The sequence below is a fragment of the Miniopterus natalensis genome, chromosome 12, assembly GCF_054644295.1.
Source record: "Miniopterus natalensis isolate mMinNat1 chromosome 12, mMinNat1.hap1, whole genome shotgun sequence".
NCBI lineage: Eukaryota > Metazoa > Chordata > Mammalia > Chiroptera > Miniopteridae > Miniopterus > Miniopterus natalensis.
This window is the reverse complement of record NC_142092.1, coordinates 22474614-22497275: the sequence shown is the minus strand read 5'-3', so window position 1 is coordinate 22497275 and position 22662 is coordinate 22474614. Positions and strand designations below refer to the sequence as shown.

The window sequence follows — 22662 nt, the reverse complement described above, 5'->3', positions numbered from 1 at the left end:
ATACATGTTAGATGATGAAGATTTTCTTTTCAATGTTTTGAATGTGAAATAACAAATGGTTGGAAAATTCTGCTTTATTGTATGTAAAATATTTATATTTTGGTAAATCTCATTTAAATACTTCCTTTCCCATTGAGATATCTGAATAGCCTGAGCTTTGGATCTAGAAGTAAGAATATTCTTCTTAATTTTTCTTTTTAGTAAAATGGGTCTCAGAATGAGTAACTTTCTTAGAAGAATAAAAGATTTGTCATCTAAGCATACAACTGACACCATTTTCTGCTAATATATGATAATTTTCCCTACTAATTCCCCGTTCATCATTTATTTTCATTTTAACTTAGAATGTTTATATGATATCAAGGAATAAAATATATTAGAAAATTTTGGATATTTTTTGGAGGAGATGATGCATGGAAATGGTTTGTCAGCATAGCTTATTCTCTGTTGCATTTCCCCATTTAGATAAGTCATCTAGAGTATATCTGTAAAAACAAATCTGACACGATGAGAGAGCTTCAGCAGACCCAGGAGGACACTTTCAACAAAGTGGCAGAGCAGATCAAAGCCCAGGAGAGCTGCTGGCAGAAACAGAAGAAGGAGCTGGAGCTGCAGTACTCGGAGCTCCTCCTGGAGGTGCAGAAGAGGGCCCAGGTACGCTGCGTCTACAAAGAGCTTTAACAATGGATGCTAATGTGTATTCCAAAGTGCCATTGTCAAGTCCGTTGAAACTTCTCGATTACCACATAGAACTTGTTAGGTACAGGTGATTCATATGATTACGTGCACGCACGCACACACATGTACACATAAATGGGTATGTGTTGTGTGTGCACGAGTATTAAGGATTGTCTTTCACTTAAGTTTGGAAGTAGATGGCTTTCTGGCTAAAATATCTCAGAATTCATTGATCAGTTGAATGCTAGATTTATATTTCCTTTTAAAGTAAAAGGTTAAGAGGTTTGGTAAAATATTGTCACTTTTAGTATAGGCATTTTTTATCCAGTTTACTCCCCTTATTAGGGTTCCTATGTGAACCATTGTTTTAATTCTTTTGGGGTTGAAATTTGTTATACCTCTTGACATTGTATAAGAATTAGAGTTATAGTTGTAGACCCTGTAGCAAAATAATTGACTGTGAGATGTATTATTTCTTCTATGTTGGATTCCATTGAGAACAAGAGTTATGGGTAGTTAACCTAACCATATTTTTTCCTGCACAAATTTTTGTCAACATAATTTATTATTGTTAATTGTCATTCCTGCCCAATCAGGAATAACATATTGTAGCGTATATGTTTTTTTCATGTTGAATTTAATAATAGGTCCCTTGTTTTTAAGATACGAGACTTAGGTTGTATATTCTTTCTATGCTTGATTCAGTATTTAACCTCTTATTTGGTCCACTCATATGTATATTGGCTAGTATAATTAGTTTGCCAGTAAACAGTTTTGGATTCCTTAAAATAAGACCATTCTGTTTTGCAAACCTAAGGGCCTTATGTGAACTTACGCCTTTTTCTATGAATTTAAATGAATTAATACACACTCTCTCTCTCTTTTTTTAAAAAGTATATCTTCATTGATTTCAGAGAGAGGAAGGGAGAGAAAGAGAGAGAAAATCAATTATGAGAGAGAGTCATTGAGCGGCTGCCTCCTGCACGCCCTCCACTGGGGATTGGGCCCACAACCCGGGCATGTGCCCTGACCTGGAATCGAACTGCCATCTGCCAGGTCCCAGGTTGATGCTCAACAGCTGAACCACACCCAACCGGGCAATACATTCTTTTAAAGTAGCCATTTGTTCACTGTATGAAGGGTGCCTTGTGATATGTCCTGCATTTTCTGCTACTGAAATAAAAGACCTCAACCATTAAATTTTTTAGAAGTAGCATTGACATACAGTGAACAAATTTTACATGTGCAATTGGATGTTTTGATCAATGCAAACACCCATGTAACCATCTCCCCACTAAAGACTGAAAACATTTTCATTACCCTAGAAAGTTTCATGCCCACTTCCACTCCCCACAGGCAACCATTGTTCTGATGGTTCATAGATTCATTGTTCATAGATTACTTTCACTTGTTCTTGAAGTTGCTCTCAAAGGAGTCATTCAGTAGATAGTCTTTGTTGGTTGGCTTATTTCACTCAACATAATGTTTTTGATATTCATTTATGTTGTTGGGTGTATCGGTAGTTCATTCTTTTTTATAGTCGAGTAGTACTCCATTTTATAATGAAACTACAATTTAAAAAAAAGATATATATATATTTTTAAATATATCTTTATTGATTTCAGAGAGAGGAAAGGAGATGGAGAGAGAGAGATGGAAACATCAATGATGAGAGTCATTGATTGGTTGCAGCCCACAACCTGGGCATGTGCCCTGACCAGGAGTTGAACCCCGGTCGCCTGGATCCTAGGTTGATGCTCAACCGATGAGCCACTCCCAGCCGGGCAATGACACTACAATTTGACAGATTGTGAGTTGATGGACATTTGGATTGTTTCCAGTTTTTGGCTATTGTAAATAAAATTGCTATAAACGTTATTGTACAAGTGTTTTGTTGACATATGTTCTGATTTCTCTTGGTTAAAAGTGTAATTTCTAGGTCATAAGAAAGGTATACATTTATAAAAATCCGTCAAAGTTTTTTCCATAATGATTGTATCATTTTATATTTCTACTACCAATAAATAAGAATTTCATTGTTTTACATCCTCTGCAACATTTGATATTGTCAGTCTTTTAAATTTTAGCCATTCTAGTTGTTTTAAAGTGGTATTTTGTTGTGGTTTTAATTCACATTTTCTTGGTAATTAATGATATTTTGAATTTTCATTCACTTAAATGGCCATGCATATATCTTACTTTATGAAATGTCTCTTCAAGTATCTGCCCATTTAAAAATGTGTGTTGTTTGTGTTTTATTATTGATTTGTAAGGGTTCTTTATATATTCTAGATACAAATCCTTTTTCATATGTATGTATCACAAATATTTTCTTTCAATTTCTTACTTTTCATTTTTTAATGATTCTTTAGATGATCATAAGTTTTACAATATTGATGAAGTCTAACTTATAAATCTTTTTCTCTTTTGGGTATTTATTTTTATGTACTGCATAATTTTTCTATATCCCAATGTTGTGAAGATAATGTATTGTTTCTTCCAGAGTTTTGTGGTTTTAGCCTTTGTGTTCAGGTCTCTGATCCATCTCAAATTAATTTTCATGTGTGATGTTAGGTAGAGGCCTAGGCTTCATTTCCCCCTGCATTTACTGTTCTCACACCATTTGTTCAAGATCTTACTTTCCTCATTGAATAGCCTCCTTCCGTTTGTGAAAAAGCAATTGACCGTATATGGGAACCATAGTTTGTTGTCTATTTCTACAGTTTTACCTTTTCCAGAATGTCATATAAATGGAATCATACAGCATATAGCCATTTGGGCCTGATTTTTTTCACTTATAAAAATATATTTGGGATCTATTAATGTTGCTGTGTTTACCAGTAGTTTTTTTTTTTTTTTTACTGCTGAGTGATATTCCATTGTGTGGATGTACCACTGTTTGTTTATCCAGATACTTGCTGATGGGCGTTTAGGTTGTTTTTATTTTTTGGCAATTATGATGTTTTAAACATTCAGGGATACATTTTTGTGTGATCATACATTTTCATTTCTCTTGGATAAACACTTGGGAGTCTGATTTCTGGGTTATATGGTAAGTGTCTACTTAACTTTATAAGAAAAAATTATTAAATTGTTTTCCAAAGTGGCTGTACCATTTTGCATTCTCAGAAACAATGTAAAAGAGTTCTAGCTCTCTGCATCTGTGCCAGCATGTGGTTTCATAATTTTTCTTTTTCTTTTTAGCCAAATAGGTGTGTAGTAGTATATCATTATGGTTTTAATTTACATTTTCACCAATCTATAATAATGTTGAACAGTTTTTCATGTGCTTACTTTCCATCTGTATATCTTCTTTGGTGAATTATCTATTCATATAGTTTGCTCAGTTTTAATTGGGTTGCTTGTTTCCTAATTGCTGTATTTTGAGAGTTGTTTATATATTCTCGATATAAGTCATTTGCCAGATATATGATCTGCAAATATTTTCTCACATTCTCTTAACAGTATGTTTGCACAGAAAATGTTTAAAATTTTTATAAAGTCCAATTTATCATTTTTTGTGTGGATGTGCCTTTGGTGTCATATCTAAGAATTCTGCTTAGTATACAGTCACTAGGATTTCCTCCTGTTTTTCCTTCTAGATGTTTTATAATTTTAGGTTTTACTTATTGGTCTATGATCTGTTTTGAGTTAATTTTTATAAAGGTGTGAGGTATGGGTTGATGTGCTTTTTTTTTTTTGCATATGGATGTCCAGTTATTCTAGTACTATTTGTTGAAAAGACTATTTTTCCCTATTTGCTCCTTTGCCAAAAATCAATTTACTGTATTTGTGTAAGTGTATTTCTGGACTTTCTCATCTCTTCCATTTATTTATTTGTCTATTCTTTTTTCGATACTATGCTGATTTGATAGCTTTTTAGTAAATCTTGAAATCAGGTCATGTGAGTCTTCCAACCTACTTCATTTTCTATCAGTGTTTTTAACTCACTTTTTTTTTTTGAATCTTTATTGTTGAAAGTATTACAGATGTCCTCTTTTTCCCCCTATTGATCCCCTCCACCCTGCATCCACACCATCCCCAGGCCTTCCCCATACCAATGTCTGTGTCCATAGGTTATGCATATAAGCATGTAAGTTCTTTGATTAATTTTGATTAATCTCTTGCCACCCACTCCCCCACCCCCACATTCCCTCTGAGATCCCTCAGTCTGTTCCTTGCTTCTGTGTCTCTGGATCTATTTTGTTCATCAGTTTATTTTGTTTATTAGATTCCCTTCATTCTAAATCTGCAGGAAGGCATAGGAACTCACTTTCTGAAGTAAGGGAGTCAGTCATCACAAATGCTAATGATTTAAAAGAAGCCCTCACTGAAGGCTTTTCTCTGAAGATGTGTAATATCGTAGGCTTTGATCTATGGGTATGCAAATTAAAAGTATCATTTTCATTATTCCTAAAAGTACATTAACATTATAAATTGGCATATAGCCTATATTATTTATGTATGTATTTGAATTTTCATAAGACATAATTGAATACACAACAGCAATTTAATTGAATTTTATATTTGGTAAACTGCTATTATAATATGTATTTTGGGACCTATAAATTTTATTTTAGTAAATTTTGTTATGATGAATTCTATATTTCTACTCCCCCCCCCAAAGCTATAATGCAAATAACAATATTTTAATTTTATTGTAGTTAATGCATTTTCAAAAATTATGTTGATAAAGTCATGAGGGGGGAAAATATCCACAGTTTTTGTGTAGGATTGTGGGATGTTCGGTGTCAGATGAACATAGCCATTAACGTAGACCATCTGCTGGAAAACAAATGACTTATCTACGGAGCCCTGTGCTTAATGTTTGGTGGTGTGAAGAAGTGGGTAGTAAAGGACAGGCTAGTTAAATATAAAACAGTTTTTGGATTTGAATTGCTTTTATCTGAAGAAATGTGATAGAGTTATTTGCAAGGTGTTTGAATGTGTAAGCTTTAAAGCAATTAATGGAAATGCTGTTAGATAAATGAAACTTGTAGGACAGGAAGTTTGGCTTTAGCATCACAGCATGTTTGCAGCATTAGGTAAAATGTGCTAGACACATGGTTGGGTAATTCTTGAGCTTAAATACTTTTGGAGCCATCATGTAAATATATCTGAAGCATCTAGGCCTGTGGAAGCACCTGGGCTCAGGGCCACATTACATCCCACGCACTGTTTGCTTTTGCAATCTTAGTGTATATGTTCTTATTTCTACCTGAAAAAGGTGAAGGTATGGGAACAAGAACTTCCTTTCTAGAAATAAAGATTTTTCACTATCAGTTAAGTATAATTAAGCCTTGATGTAATGTTTATTGTAAACATTTTAGCAAAATCAAGTGAGTTTAGAATAGAGAACAAAAATCAAAGAAGCTCAGATTTATTTTGCTGTATTGCATTTTATTCCTTTTATATCATGGCCCTAAGAATACTTTTGGCAAGAAGTCTGGGTTAGTCATAAAACTGTTATTAGCTAGTTGAAGTTTTTAATTGAATTCCAAAGCTATTTGGAGATAAACTGCAGCTTGTTTATGTTGCTGGAGGTGGTAGGTGTATGTGCCTGCCTGAAATCATTCACAGGACTTAGACACAATCCTGTGAGTCCATGTTTGGATGGACTGTGAGTTGGTGTCAGTGGGCACCTCTAATGAAATATTGGAAAGTTCTCTACTTTTCAAATAATTGCTTTAGAAATTGTGTGTTTTTTAAATAGTAATGTTATTTGTTCAAATGGCATAATGTTTGATAGATTTTTTCAATGCTTTTGCATACCTTGAATGCCTCATCTTAGTGGAGCCATGCAGCAACCATGTGAAATAGGCCATTTAAGCATCATTTCTATTTTACAAATGGGAAAGCTAAGGTTCAGAGAACTGATACCACTTACTTGAATAGTGAGGAAGTTCTAGGGACAGGATTAGAATGGAGACAGCAGGTGTGAACTGCTTAGCGCCTTGGTTGGCATTTAGAACTTGCAGAGTGAATGTAATGTGCTCCTTAATACTTTATCTTCATCCTTACCTTTCAGTCTCCTTTGCATTATATGACAACACTTTTTTAAAGAAATACTAATTTTCTGTATAAAGTAATATCTGAAAATAGGTCTAGTGACAACTCAGTTTCATATTTCTTGAACTTACATTTCTGAATGATTCTTGATTAATTAATAATTAAACGTGATAATGTATGAAAAAGCTAAACAGTGCCACATTGTCAGCCATTCATAAGTGGTAGTTCCTTTATCTCTTACTTCTCTCAGACTTCTTTTTTCTGATATTCTGAATTTTTAGTATACTCTGTTGCAAAATTACTACTATAGGTAAGAATATCAAAATGACTTTTACATAATATAGTTAATATTAATAAATACCTTACGTGTTATATACCAGATATATAGGACACTGTGTTTCATGCTGTGGCACTAAGAGGTATAATACTTAGTTTTTCCCTCAACAAGTGTCCAGTTTAGTTGGGGGAGGTATTAAATAAACATGAAACATTAAATAATGAAAGCTTTATCATAAGGCGGTATGTAGTTCATTGCTAAAAGAATGCTGTAAACTTAGAGCAGGACGTGGTTGAAGTCTGAAGGCTTCATAGAGGAGACTGGAACCCACCTGGGATCTGAACCAGAAGAAAGGGAGACCTGAGGACAGAGCAGAACTTAGAGGGCATGTGTACTTTCCAGCAGCCTGAGGTAGTATCTGTTAACAGTCAGCAAATCTAGCATCTTGCCTGTATTGACACACTTATTCCCAGTCTAATGATGAGGAGAACTTTGTTCTCCTGAGGGCTTGGCTTTACAAAGAGCATTTTATAATTTGTGGTGCCTTAGAAACAAAAGAGTAAACACAGGTACATAACATTTTGGGGCATATGTTATTTTTGACATGCTAAATTTAACAAATGAAGATAGTGTTTTTAAGTTAAGTAAATAATCATTATGGGGTTAAAGTATATCTATATATCTATATCTGTATCATTTATATATCTATACCTCTATACATGTCAGCTAATGGAATTGGTAGGCCCTATGGTAAGTCTATCATGAACTGTTGGAGGATCTGCCAAATTGTTTTCAAAAGCAGCTGACATCATTTTACATTCCCACCAGCAATGTATGAGGGTTCCAATTTCTCCACAAAATGCACTTTAACAGGAAAACATTTACATCATAGGAAAAGCAGAATTTATGTTTATTATATTTTAAAATATTACCATTGTATAAAAAGACAAGATATATAACTTATAAAAATAAGACATTTTAAATGAGATCCTTTCATGTCTATGTGCCATTGAATGACCAGTTTGCAATTTGTCTTTTTGCCAATATAAAGAATAAAAACTCAGCAAGCAGAAGTGATGAAAAAGAATTTTACTCCCTAGGGAAGTGTCTAATTTCTGGCTCAAAGTCTCAAAGTTCATGGAGTGCTGTAAGCCAAGAAGGCGTCCCTCAAAGCTCGTATATTGCAGGAAGTAAGCGTGTGATTCATTAGGGAAAGAAGCTGTCCTCTCCCCCCGTTTTGGGTGCACTTTGAATTTGTCAGAGAGTAAAGGAAATTGTAAAGTATTTTTGATATGACAAAGAAACCTGTGTAAAGGATATCCATCCTATATTTTGTTTTTAAACAAGATTTGCAAGATAAGACTGTTTTTTTTGGGGAATTTTGGAATATTATTTTTGAAAATAAACCCACTAAGGAGGATTTCAGTACTAGGAATGCTTTTGTCCTATTTGAAGGCGATGTTCCTTACATTTGTTTTAAAAATATTGGCCTTTAATCTCCTTGGGTAAAGAACTTAGGATTTTTTTAAAGGAGAATTTTCTCTTATAGCTGTTTCCAGCCTTACCATCAAACAAGCTTTGTTCTTAAAAATAATCCACAGTAAATAATGCAGTACCTCTGATGGTCCCTTTGGACTCTCAGAATTGATTTAAAACAGAATTCTGACATGCTGATAAGTTCCAAATTATATTCGGAAACTATATCTTTTTAAATTATATTTTTCTTTTTACATTCGTTTAGCTTTTCATTCATTGGGTATTCATTTAGTGACTTTTATGGGCAGAATACTGTGCTTAGCACCAAGGGAACATTTTATAAAGGATTATTTAATTTGTTCAATATTTATTAAGCGCCTATAGGGTATATATAAAGCCCTGCAGTAAATACTTCCTGGCCGCTAGGAACTAGCATTCTGTTGTGTCTGAGGGAGAGTGGATATACACACATGACAGAGGAAAGTAGCAGTGTAGGAATTAAATGCCTGAGTAGTTTAAGTTCAGAGATGGTCAAGGTCAGTGTGTGAGTGAGAATGATAGTAAAAGGTGTCAGGGAATAGGCAGACCCTGAAATGGGCTCTGAAGATTGTAGAATTTGAATAGCGTTAGGGGGGTGGAAAGGGAAAGGACCTGGGGGTGCTAGAGAATGTGGCTAAATTGTGAGAAGTGGTGGTGAGGTTCATGGCTGGAAAATCAAGGAGCAGCTGGTTCTCTCCTTTTTCAAGTTGAGGATGGTGGGAGGGGGTGATGCCTTTTACAGAAGGAAGGCGTGTGTGTGTGTGTGTGTGTGTGTGTGTGTGTGTGTGTGTGGTGAACTGAGTGAGAGCCTTGGTTCAGTAAAGACAAAGGGAGTAATCAATAGGATTGGATGGACAGGTTCTGAGAGCACCGAAATGGGCATGAGAGGCTGGTGGTGAAGACAGCTGGACCGAGGGTGGTAGCTGGGGAGGTGGGTCAGGGTGTGGGTGTGCGTGCTGATGGTCAGGGTGTGGGTGTGCGTGCTGATGGCCCTGAGGAGGAATGCAGAGCACAGGGTGAAAGGAGGAGGAACAGTCTTTGCCACAGTGGGCTTCCTGTCCTTCAACAATCCATTTGATTTTGACCAATCATATTGAGTGTTATTTTGAAATACTTAAGTTATTATGAGCAAATATATCTTTTCACTGTTTTTTTATTCAACAAAGTAATTTTTGTTGCAAAAACTCTTCTGCCTGAGACTTTGAGATCTGTGAATATGTAAATAGGCAGCCACCTGGAACCCGACAAAGTTCAGTTTTATTTTTACTCTGTAGCTATGTCTAGTGTGCCTCTTTTACCTTAGATTTTCTGTAATTTTCCTTTTTTTCATCTAATTGAACTGATGGAATTGATTTTTGGAGAGAATATGGCATTAACCTTTGTAATTTCCATTTGCTCCCCTCATTCCATCCCCACTCCCTGAAACTCTGGCAGTTACCCTTGGCAGTCTTTTTTCTTTTTTAATGTTTTTATTGATTTGAGAGAGAGAAGAAGGAAGAGGGGGAGGGGAAGAGAGAGAGAGAGAGAGAGAAACATCGATCAATTGCCTCCCAAATGTGCCTGACAGGGGATCGAACCCGTAACCTAGGTATGTGCCCTGACTGGGAATCGAAAGGTACTCGGCACGGTGCTCCCGCCAACCCTTGGCAGTCTTCATGTTTCTGATTTTCCTGTCCATTTACCAAAGCATAGAGTCTGTTCCAGGATTTTATAGCTTCTCATAGCTTTTCCGGTAAAGTTTAATTTCCTTAGCTTAATCATTTATTATCAACCTGCATCTTAAATTTTCACCCTTCTCTTTTCTTTATACGTGCTGAATTATTTGCACCTCCTTAGAACACATTACCCTGCTTTCTGGCTCTTACTTTTTTACATGTTAGTCTTCCTGCTTTCTCTAGTTAAAATTCAAGTGTTGGTCTTCCCTTTTCTTAAGAGTCACCTCTCTAAAAAGGGTTTCTCCCATCAGCTTCCAAGCAGTTCACCTGGCCAGTACTTCTCAGTTGCTTGCTTTTTTCAGCTGCTCCCTGTGGCACACCGCTTCCTTTACAAGTGTTTTTTAAAAAATTTTTATTAAAATTATTGGCGTGACACTGGTTAATATGATCATACAGGTTTCAGGTGTGGGTTTCTATATTACAAGATCTGTATGTTGCACTTGGTGCCCACCACCCAAAGTCGTGTGGAGCTCTGGGGCACAATCCCAATGACAGAACAGTGCTACCACAGCTTGGCTGTCAGAGAAGATGTGGATAGGGCAAGCCACAATTCCTGTCTTTCTTGCAGGTATGGCTGGATCACACTTTAGAGAAGAGTTAGAGTGAATCAAGGGAATTTAGTTTAGAAACATTTAAAACAATGTCTAAAATACCTTTTTTCCCCCTGCCCAAGAGAAAGAATCGAAGTTGTGTCCTTCAGAGAATGGCCTCTTGTGTGCTTCCTTCACTCCTTTGTACTCAGGACTGTCCCTCTGAGTGTCTTGCACTCACTGTACACCTTTTGGAACCTCTCCTGCAGCCTCAGGAGTTACTTCCTTAGCAGTATATTTCTACAAGTTTGAATTCTTTTTTCTACTGCCTATCAGCATTGTCCATGGTAGGCTTTGGCACCGTATCTTGCAGGGTAGTCAAGAGTTTGTATGATTTTCTCCAAGTCTTATCACTTTGAGGTCTTCCTGACAGTGTAATTTTAGAAATGCCTTTGATTCTTTTAGTTGTTCAAGGGTAACAATTGAATCAGACACTCTCTCTCTATAAGCCTCTCCCAAAGATCAACATTAAATTCTCGGCAGAGTGCAGTCTGAACCAATAATACGAAGAGAAATGTTTTCCTAATGCCCACCTGTAATGAAGATAGCATTGCACTTTACCATACATGCACAGGGCATGATTTTTCTCTGTCTCTGATTGACCCCCCCCATTCAAATTGAACCCCCTTGGCCTGCTTTTAAAAAGAGAGAGGTCCATGGCCAAGCCATGGCAGCTCACCTGGCTAAGTGAAGATCCAAATGGAATCATGGGCTGCCTCTGCCCTGGCCATTGATATGCAGGGAGAGAATCGCTGAAAGGCGGTTTCCCCATGTTTAAAGTGTCCAGCTGACCCTTCCAACCCTGGAGCATTCACACACTAGCAAAAAAGAAAAAAAAAAAAGAAAAATCCAAATGAAGCTATTAAAGCACCATTAATTATAAGGATTAAATTAAATTATTATAGGGTAGCTATGGCTGGCATCCTTATTGGTGGAGTAGGGTTTTTTGTTTTTAAAAAAACCTTCGTTCCTACTTGTCCTTGACCATAACCTTCCAAAAGCCTGTTAACATCATTTTGTGTAAACTGCCTTTTGTGTACCTCTGGCAGTCTGGCATAGCTCTATCATAGCATTATCCTGCAATAATTGATTTACTTGTCTGTTTTCCTAGCACATGGAATTTAGTGAGTAATCAATAAATGTTTATTGAATGATAAATGAATCTGTAAAGAAAATTGGGATCTGCTTTGTTCCAAAATTTATTCTATTTCAGCAATTCCTTAATGATTAGGTATAAGATTTCATAGAGAGCTAGTTTATTCTCTAGTGATTAAAATATGGTGTCTGCAGTTAAAATTTCTTTGTGTTTCAAATTAAGTTTTAGGATGTAAGTACCTTAATTAGGAAAAAAGAATGAGATTGCTGCTGAGGCCAGCTTACAACTAGTATTTCCTCCCACCACTGGAGCTGTACTTTGTATAGACTTCTGTCTTGGGAAGGTGAGGAAGAGAGTCAGTCCCTTCTCATCTAGTAAATGGCAGACAGTCAAGTGCTATTTGTTGTATCATTGATTTAACCCTTTGCTTATTTTGGCAAAAGCAAAGTCATCTTATATATAGGAAAGGCTCTATTGATGGTGTCATTTCTATTTAAAAGCAGGAAATAAAAGTTAGTGAGGAATGGAAGAGGGAAATTATGAGAAATGGGAGAGGAGAAGTTTTCTTTTTCTAAATATGTGTATATATTTATAAGTGTACAGGAAATTTATGAAGCACTTTTAAATTTATGTGTTCTATTTTATATAAAGCTTCTATGTAAGAGGATTTAAAAATCAATGTGCACATTCAGATGTAAGCTGTTTGGCCCACTGTTGCTCTATCATAATATGTATTTGTTGGATATTTTAGAACATGGATCTTCTGAAGAAGTAGCTGTCGGCAAAAGTTTTTCTTTCTATAAAGAGGAATTGATAAAACACCTGTTTGTTTCATGTTATGACTCTTCTTCTTATAGAAATAATAACATGTTTGTTTCATGTTATGACTTCTTCTTATAGAAATTTCAAGAAATTGCTGAAAAAAATACAGAAAAATTGAACCGTCTTGAGAAGTCACACGAGCAGCTGCTTCTTGAAAATTCACACATCAAAAATGTGTTATCGCAGACTCAGAAGGAACAAGCGTCCTTGCTGGCTGCCTGCGCCTTGCTGGCCGGCGCCTTGTATCCTCTCTACAGCCGGTCATGCGCCTTGTCTACTCAGAGGGATTTCCTCCAGGAGCAGGTCAGCACCTTTGAGCTGTTCAAGCTGGAGGTCAGAGCTCTAGCCCAGGCTTTGTCAACTGTAGAGGAAAAGAAACAAGAAGAAGCCAAGCTGAAGAAAAAAACATTCAGAGGACTGGTCCGTGTATTCCGGAAAGGCGTTATTGCGGTCTTGGCAGCGAACAGACTCAAGGTTTTGGGCCAGTCGTGTGCCTCTCTTTTCACCTGGATGGAAAGTTTCAGAGAAGGCGTAGGCATGCTGGTGTGCACAGGAGAGCCCAAAGACAGGCATAAATTTCCAAGTAAGGTCACTGGTGCTTTTTAAAATCTGAGTTGAATGTAAGTGACATACAATGTGAATGTTTTGCCATTAAGCAAAAACTGAAAGTCATTTAATATGTTGTCACACACCATAGTCCCATACGTGTGTAGAAATATGTATATTTATGTATAAACTAGGTTTTGATATTTTGTTATAAACATTAAATTATAAGGAAAGTAGCAAGTGTGCATAATTTCAACTTTGTCTGGTTTTATTAGATTTGAATGCTCTTTTCACAGTAAAGTGAAGAGTTTGTGCAGCGGTTTTTCAGTTAAGTCCAGTCAATCCAGAGACTCTGCCCTATTTAAAATTAATTAGCAGTATAATTTATTTTCACTTTCTATGAATCAGTATAAAATGATCAGAGTTAAAATCTCCTGAAGAACTCAGTGAAAATTATACAAATATAAATTTTCCAGCTAACATTTTTTGAATGTTTGACTATTCTGAGGAAACAGTGATTTCAGTTTTAACTTTTGAAAAGCAAGCTATTAAGTAATAGAAGTAGAATTAAAGAAAATTTCCTTCTCTTTTTTTTTTTTGATGTCAGTTAACAGTCATATATAAATAAAGTCAATCAAATCTAACATTTCTTGTAGACTTTTCTCCCCTAGGCAAAGTTCTGTCTACAAGTTTTGATCTATTTCTTAAATAGCTAAACATTGCTATGAATTTTTAACATGATTTAATAAATTTTTGTAGCATTGCATAATGGATTTTTTCTATTTTTGCAGAACATCAAAAGGAGCAGTTACGCTGTTTGCAGGCTCTCAGCTGGCTCACCAGTTCTGACCTTCTTGCTGCAATAATCGCTTCCATGGCTGAGTTACAGGAAGTCATTAGTAAAACAGGTATGATTCCCTCTTTTATGTCCTCTCAAAACACATTTAAAAGCATATGTCCAGAAATGCTTTATGGTACAAATTCTATTAAACAATCTAGGAAGAAAATATATTTGTTCTCATCTTTCTTTTACTCAGGTAAGGGAGATTGTTAAATCTATATTTAATGATATAGGAAATTAGTGTATATTTTGATGTTTTTTTTGGTCTTTATTTATGGGAAAATTAAATGACATTTCTTGGTGAATGTAGCCACTGTATTTTTCCCCCCTGTGTGATCTGATTTTCCTCTAGAAATCTCATCATTAGCTTTTTAAATTAAATAATGCTGGTAATGTTGTTACAAATGTTTTAGTCTTTGTTCATTTCTCTTTCTGGCTGTACATTTTAGAAGTTTGAGTAATAACTGAACCAGTAGAAAATGTTTCTCTCTCATTTGGTAATATGTTTTAATTTCTGCTAATTAATTTTAAATGGAGTTAATTTGAATAGTTTGTGTCCACCATGTATGGAACCACCTATAATCTGTAATTTCCAAAGGTCTAAAATTTAAATTCATTTTTTTATGACTAAGATTACATGATATTGTTTGTGTGAAAAGTTCAATGAAAACATTTCTCTGTGCTGGAAGAATCACATACAGTCACCTACTGGTTAAGCTATGTCATTGGACTAATTATCGTCACTTCAGACACGTTAATAGTGCAGATAGTATAATGAAGTTGTTAATACTTGTCTGCTTAATGAAATATTATAAGCATTAATGAAATAATAATTTGGGATGTAACTTAATTTTTTAGACAACTCTTTTATGTATGTATAGATCATTTATTGTGATTTAAAAGATCTAAACCTAGGCTTTTGTAGAAGGAAGCTTATGATTCAGAGACTGTTTTTAGATTGTGGTCATTGATGTTGGTAAGCAATATGCATATTTAATGTATTGGCAAAACCTCAACAAATTGGGTTTGGAGTCTTAAATAAAAGTCTAAGTAAATGTATTTTAAGAATGTTGGTATTATAACTTCAAAGCAAAACTGTACCATTCTTGAAATAACTTAATAAAAGTTTTTGGATTTATTTAATAAACAGATGACTTGTGTTAGTCATATTCTCTGTAGGTATGTGGAAACTTAAAAGCAGACTGTTTTTTAAGCTCTAATCTTGTTTTTATATTATTTTATATTATTACTTTAATGCATTTTTTCCTTATTACTTTGCTGTATATACTTTAGGAGATAAAAGAAAAATATGTGGCTTTATCTGGCCTTCTAGGAAATACGCATAGTGGTTACAGAACAAGAATGACAATTCAGGAACAGTGTTAGGCAAAATGTAATGCAGGATCGCATGGGGCAGTACAGGCTTAAACATAAAAATTCATAGAAAGTGCAGTGCAGTGTGAGCATGTGAGTATCGGCAAGGCTTCAGGGAGGAACTAGTAATTTAACTGAGCCTAAGATGATAGAAAGTTAGAGAGGAGAGATGGCCTTCAGAAGAAGGTCATAGCTCAAGCAGGGACACAGAAGTAGGAATACGCATAGAATGGGAAGAAGGGACATTAAAGAGATGAAATGGAAATCCATGGCTAGCAGACCTAGTTTATCAATGGTGGTTACTAAAGTGTATTTTCTAATAACCATCCTCGGGAATTGTGGGAGAAAAGTTGGATCATTGGCATGGGATCAGATTGTAGAGGTTTTATAAGAAGTAGGCAGTGATCCCCACCCTGAGCACATGTTCCAAAGTGTCCCCTTGCAGCATTTTTAAGTTAAAATATTGACATGATGGTTTTTGACACCCTGATAAAAATATGTGTAAGTAAGACCCATCCAACTGTAAGACAGACCAAGAGTGGTGTCTTTAAGTGCCTGCCGCTCTCCAGGAACCGAGCCGCTTTTGATGTTAGAACCTGGTTGTGCCTCTAATAGCTTGAGGAAATAGCAAGTTCAGGGAAACTTATTTTTTTAGGAAAGGCTTCAAATGTTGCTGGCTAATGAACACTATTTAGGGAAGAGAAAGTAATTGCTGCTTAGAAGGGGAGAATAATTGATGCATCAAAGCCCTGAAGAGTATTGGAAGAGGCATGGCTGGACAGGTAGCTGTTGGACTAGTATGAAATGACCAGTGTCGACCTTTGCAGAGATTAGTTAGCTAGCCGGGCTTATTCTTTCAGAGCATGAGGGGTTACTGTGTTATCTTTTCCAGGTGATGTTTTCATTTCTAAGTCAGATATTTTAGCAGAAAGGATGGGAAAATATTTTCCGACAGTTAAAGTATATGAGAGGTTATCAACAGATAAGAATGAGGGTAATAAAGGTAAAGCCATAACAGCGTATTTAGTCATGATGAGTTTATAATTTAGGCATATGAATATCCTAAATAGGTAAGCAATGTTGTATAGTAGAAAGAGCATTAGCTTTGAACAAGGCAGAAGTGATTTTATATCCCGCTGTGCTAGTTACCAGTGGTGTGAAATTGGGCAAGTTACTTAACTTTACTGGGCTTCACATTCTTTTCTTTTTTTTTTTTTTTTAAATATGTCTTTATTGATTTCAGAGAGAGGAAGGGAGAAGGAGAGGGAGAGGGAGAGGGAGAGGGAGATAGAAACATCAATGATGAGAGAGTCATTGATCGGCTGCCTCCTGCACGCCCCCGACTGGGGATGGAGCCCGCAACCCGGGCATGTGCCCCGACCGGGAATCGAACCCCGATCTCCTGGATCCTAGGTCGATGCTCAACCGCTGAGCCACGCGGCCAGGCTGGGCTTCACATTTTTTACCTATAAATGCAGATAGTATCATCTTCCTGGTTGTTACGAGGGTTTAATGAGGTAATACTTGTTAAAACTTTGTAGATAGAGTGGGTGCTAAAAAAATGGTTTCCTACCACCCACGTCACCATGAAGACGTGTGTGACATTAATGGTAGACTCACATCTATCTGTACACATTTTTAGACTACTGATTATTAATTTTCTATTCTGAAATTGCTAAAGTGCTCTGCAATGTAGGGTTAACAGGAATTCTGCCTGCTTTTGAATACTGGTTCTGACACTAGCTATGTGACATGGCAAGTTATTTAATTCTCTGTGCTTCAGCTTCTTTATTAAATGGGAGTAGTAATATTACGTATCTTATAGAGTTACTCAGAGAATTAAATTACTTAATTTGTAAAGTGCTTAAAGTAGTTTTTGTTTACTAGTTTGCTTACTTTTGTAGTTTAAATACTGATTATTATTAATATTTATTGCATTAACTGAATAATAAAGAGCATTCATAAAAATTTGGAGTAGATCAAATGAAAATACATTAGTTTATCTTAAAATTTCAAGACAATTTATGTATCTAACTTTTTAAAACCTGGTTTTATTATAAATTAGTACATAAAGATGGAGAAGTTCCTTGCTCTGAATATAGTGAAGTTGTTATGTTTGGGGGCATCACAGGTTTGCTTCCTTTGTAACTATTAGAAGACCCCACTTAAGCAGCGTAATCAAATAGAGTTTTTTCCTCCCAAGTAACAGAGTTTGGAGGTAGGTAGAAATCCAGACTGTCTCTCTGCTCTGCCATCCTTAGCATCTTTATGTTTATGCCTCCTAGTTTTAAGCTGGCTACTCAGCTTTCAGGCATCAGGGTTATGTTTTGGCAGGAAGGAAAAGGGAAGGACATAGTGTGAAGGCTTCATACATTGCTGGTGGCAATGAAAAATGATACAGCTGCTTTGCAAAAGAGTCTGGCAGTTCCTCAGAATGTTAAACAGAGTTATCATATGAGCCAGCAATTCTAGTCCTGGCTATATATATGCAAGAGAAATGGAAACATATATCCATACAAAAACTTGTGTGTGAAATGTTCATTGCAGCATTATGTATAGTAGCCAAAGAGTGGAAATAAACCCAAATGCCCATCAATTAATGAATGGATAAGTATCCAAATGATGAAATATGATGGGGCCATAAACAGGAATGAAGTTCTGATACATGCTACACATGGATGAACCTTGAAAACATTATGCTAAGTGAAAGACGCCAGTCCCAAAAGATCACATATTGTATGGTTCCACTTACAGGCATACCGCACTTTATTATGCTTCACTTTATTGTGCTTTGCATTTATTGCGTTTTTTACAAATTGGATGTTTGTGGCAACCCTGCATCGAGCAAGTCTCCTGGCACAGTTTCCAACAGCACTTGCTCACTTTGTGTCTTTGTGTCATATTTTGGCAATTCTTGCAATATTTCAAACATTTTCATTGTTATGTTTGTTACGGTGATTTGTGATTAGTGATTTTTGATGTTACCATTGTAATTGTTTTGAGCCTCCACAAGCTGCACCCATGTAAGATGGTGGACCTAATGGATAAATGTGTGAGTGTTCTGACTGCTCCTCTGACCAGCCGTTCCCCGCCTCTCTCCTTCTCAAGCCTCCTTTCTCCACAAGCCTCCCTGTTCCTTGAGACACAATAATATTGAAATTTGGCTGGCTAATAATGCTACAATAGCCTCTAAGTGTTCAAGTGAGAGGAAGAGTCACATATCTCTCACTTCAAATCAAAAGCTGGAAATGATTAAGCTTAGTGAGGAAGGCATGATAAAAGCCCAGAGAGGCTGAAAGCTAGGCCTCTTGCATCAAACAGCCAAGTTGTGAATGCAAAGGGAAAGCTCCTGAAGGAACTGAAAAGTGCTACTTCAGTGACCACATCAATGATAAAAAAGCAAAACCAGCCTTATTGAAGATACGGAGAAAGTTTTAGTAGTCTGGATAGAAGATCAAACTAACTGCAACTATCCCTTAAGCCAAAGCCTAATCCAGAGCAAGGCCCTAATTCTCTTCAATTCTCTGAAGGCTGAGAGAGGTGAGGAAGCTGCAGAAGAAAAGTTTGAAGCCAGCAGAGGTTGGTTCAAGAGGTATAAGGCAAGAAGATGTCTTCATGACATCAAAGTGCCGGTGAAGCAGCAGGTGCTGATGGAGAAGCTGCAGCAAGCTACCCCGAAGGTCCAGCTAAGATAACTAATGAAGGTGGCTGCACTCAACAACAGATTTTCAATGTGGACGAATCTGCCTTATATTGCAAGAAGATGCCATGTAGGACTCTCATAGCTAGAGAGGAGAAGTCAGTGCCTGTCTACAGCGCTTCAAAGGGCTGGCTGACTCTCTTGTTAGGGGCTGATGTAGCTGGTGACTTTAAGTTGAAGCAGTGCTCCTTGACCACCCGAAAATGCTAGGGCCCTTAAGAATTATGCTAAATCTACTCTGCCTGTGCTCTGTAAATGGAACAACAAAGCTTGGAGGGCAGCACATCTGTTTACAACATGGTTTATTGAATATTTTAAGTCCACTGTTGAGACTTACAGCTCAGAAAAAAAAGATTCCTTTCAAAATATTACTGCTCACTGACAATGCAGCTGGTCACCCAGGAGCTCTGATGGGGATGTACAATGAGATGAATGTTTTCACGCCTGCTGCAGTATCTATTCTGCAGCCCCTGGTTCAAGTAGTAATTTCAACTTTAAAATCTTATTATTCAAGAAATATATTTTGTAAGGCTATAGATGCCGTAGTTAGTGATTCCTCTGATGGGTCAGGGCAAAGTAAGTCGAAAACCTTCTGGAAAGGATTCGCCATTCTAGATGCCATTAAGAACACTTGTGATTCACGGGAAGAGGTCAAATATCAGCATCAACAAGAGTTTGGAAGAAGTTAATTCCAACCTTATGGATGACTTTGAGGGTTTCAAGATGTTAGTGGAGGAAGTGACTGTGGATGTGACAGAAACAGCAAGAGAAGTTGAATTAGAAGTGGAGCCTGACGATGTGACTGAATTGCTGCAGTGTCATGATCAAACTCACAGATGAGAGTTACTTCTCATGGAAGAGTAAAGAAAGTGGCTTTGTATGATGGAATCTAATCCTGATGAAGATGCCATGAAGACTGTTGCAATGACAACCAAGGACTTAGAATATTACATAAACTTAGCTGATAAAGCACAAGCAGGGTTTAAGAGGATTGACTCCAATTTTGAAAGGTCTACTGTGGGTAAAATGCTATCAAACAGCATCACATGCTACAGAGAAATTGTTCGTGAAAGGATGAGTCAGTCTATGTGGCCCACTTCATTGTTGTCGTTATTTTAAAAAATTGCCAGAGCTACCTGAACCTTCAGCAACCACCAATCTGATAAGTCAGCAGCCATGAACACTGAGGCAGGACCCTCCACCAACAAAAAGATTAGGACCCGCTGAAGGCTCAGAGGAAAGTTAGCATTTTTAGCAATAAGGTATTTTAAAACTAAAGTGTGTTAATTGTTTTTCAGGACGTAATTCTATATATAGCACACTTGATAGACTATAGTATAGTGTAAACATAACTTTTATATGCACTAGAATACCAAAAAATTTGTGTGACTCACTTTATTGTGCTTTTCATTTTATGGTGGTGGTCTGGAACCTAATCTACAATATCTCCAAGGTATACTGTATTTGAAATGCTCAGATTAGACAAACATAGAGACAGAAGTTAGATTAGTGGTTGCTTAAGGCTGGGAAGGTTGTTGGGGGTTATGAGAAATGACTGCTAATGGATATGGTGTTTCTTTTAGGGGTGACTAAAATGTTATAAAATTATTTGTGATGATGATTACACAATTCCGTGAATGTATTAAAAGCCATTCATTTGTACAATTTAAGTGGGTGAATTGTATTGTGTGTGAACTATATCTCAAGAAAGCTGTTAAGCCTTGGCCTGTGTGACTCAGTTGGTTAAGGGTCATCTGTGCACTGAAAGGTCACCATTTCGCTTCCCAGTTAGGACACAAGCCCAAGTTTCGTGTTTGATCCCTGGTGGGGGTGCAGGATGAGTGTGGGAGGCAACTGATTGATGTTTCTCTTTCACATCGCTGTTTCTCTCTCTCCCTCTCCCTTCCCCTCTCTTTAAAAAAAAAAAATCAATTAAAATATTTAAAAAAGAAAGCTGTTACAAATGTGAAATCATGGCTGCTGAATATATCGCTTTATATCAGGAAGGCAAAGGCTTTCCCAAAAGCTCCCCCTTACCCCCCAGCAGGTTTCTTCAGTTCTTTCACTGGCCTGAACTGGATCACATGGTTATTGCTAGAAGGAGGTGGCAAAAGAGCAGGGAAAGTCTGCAGATGGATTGGATCGGCTAGTCAACAATGTGCAATAGAGAGGATTCGCATTTTAAAAAAAAATTACCTCTACATCTACTGCCTCAGTTATAAAAGAAAACGGGTCAATTCAGAAAGCTTGAAAAAAATAAATCAAAGAATGACAATAATAAAAATAAATATAGTTTCCTGTCATATAGAAATAGTTACTGTTAACGTTTGTGTATGTTCTTCCAATCTATTTTTTAAAAAAATATATCTTTATTGATTTCAGAGAGAGGAAAGGAGAGGGAGAGACAGAGATAGAAACATCAATGATGAGAGAGTCATTGATCGAGCCCGCAAGCCGGGCATATGCCCTGACTGGGAATCGAACCCTGATCGTCTGGATCCCAGGTCGATGCTCAACCGCTGAGCCACGCCCGGCCGGGCCTTCCAATCTATTTTCTCTCTCCCCACCCTGTCTCCCTCTCTCCCGTCCATCCTGCCACCTACTCGTCCATCCACTAACAGAGCAGGGAATGTTATAAATGATACCATAGACTACATACTGCTTTATATTTTCATTCAAAAATTATTTTGAGAGAACCTTAAAGTTATAGAAAAGTTGCAAGTACACTGCAGAGAACTTTTTTTTTCCTGAATGATTTGAAAGCAAGTTGCTGACATGATGCCCCATTACTTCCTCATATTTTAGTGTGCATTTCACAGACATTCTTGACCATAACCAGAGTGCAGCGGTCAACACCAGGAAACCAACGCTGGTGCATCACTACCGTTCACACCCCATTCTGTTCTCCCTGCTTGTCCCAAGTGTGTCTTTGCAAAAGCATCTGGTTTAGAATTGTGTTGCATTTAGTCATGTTTCCTTAACCTTCCTCTGCATAGAAGAGTTCCTTGCTTTTTCCTTGACCATCAAGACCTTGAAGATTATAGGTAGAATTACTTGTAGAATATCCCTCAATTTTGATTTGTTTGATGTTTCCTCATTATGAGGTTCAGCTTATGCATTTTTTGCATAAATATCACAAAAATGATGCTATACTCTGCTTATGATATACTTATTTTAAAAAAGTCATATTTTTAGAGGATTTCCCCCCTGTCCATTTCTATTAATATTCTTCTAGAGAATGATTTTTTAATATCTGGGCAGTATTTATTAGTTGCTCATTCCATCATTTATTTGACCAGTTCACAATAGAGTGTTTTCATCATACAGCGGGTATCAGGAATATCAGTTCGGCTTGGATTTGTAATCGATTCATGTCTCTCGAATCATCTAATGCTATGAGCAGCATCTTAATTCTTTCAGAGAAGTGGGAAATTGAAATGGCAAAATCTTGGGAAAGTCTTTTTAGGAAATACTCTGAAAATTCTGAAATGAAAGGAGA

General features: G+C 36.6%; 1 protein-coding gene across 1 annotated transcript in view; it reads left to right on the top strand.

The window, feature by feature from the left end:
- Positions 1-22662, top strand: part of CCDC171 (coiled-coil domain containing 171) — a 236209-nt gene that overhangs the window by 90773 nt on the left and 122774 nt on the right. The window contains exons 16-18 of the mRNA XM_016214453.2: positions 466-654; positions 12781-13285; positions 14040-14156. Coding sequence (XP_016069939.2) covers positions 466-654; positions 12781-13285; positions 14040-14156 — 811 coding nt within the window. The remainder of the gene's footprint in view (positions 1-465; positions 655-12780; positions 13286-14039; positions 14157-22662) is intronic.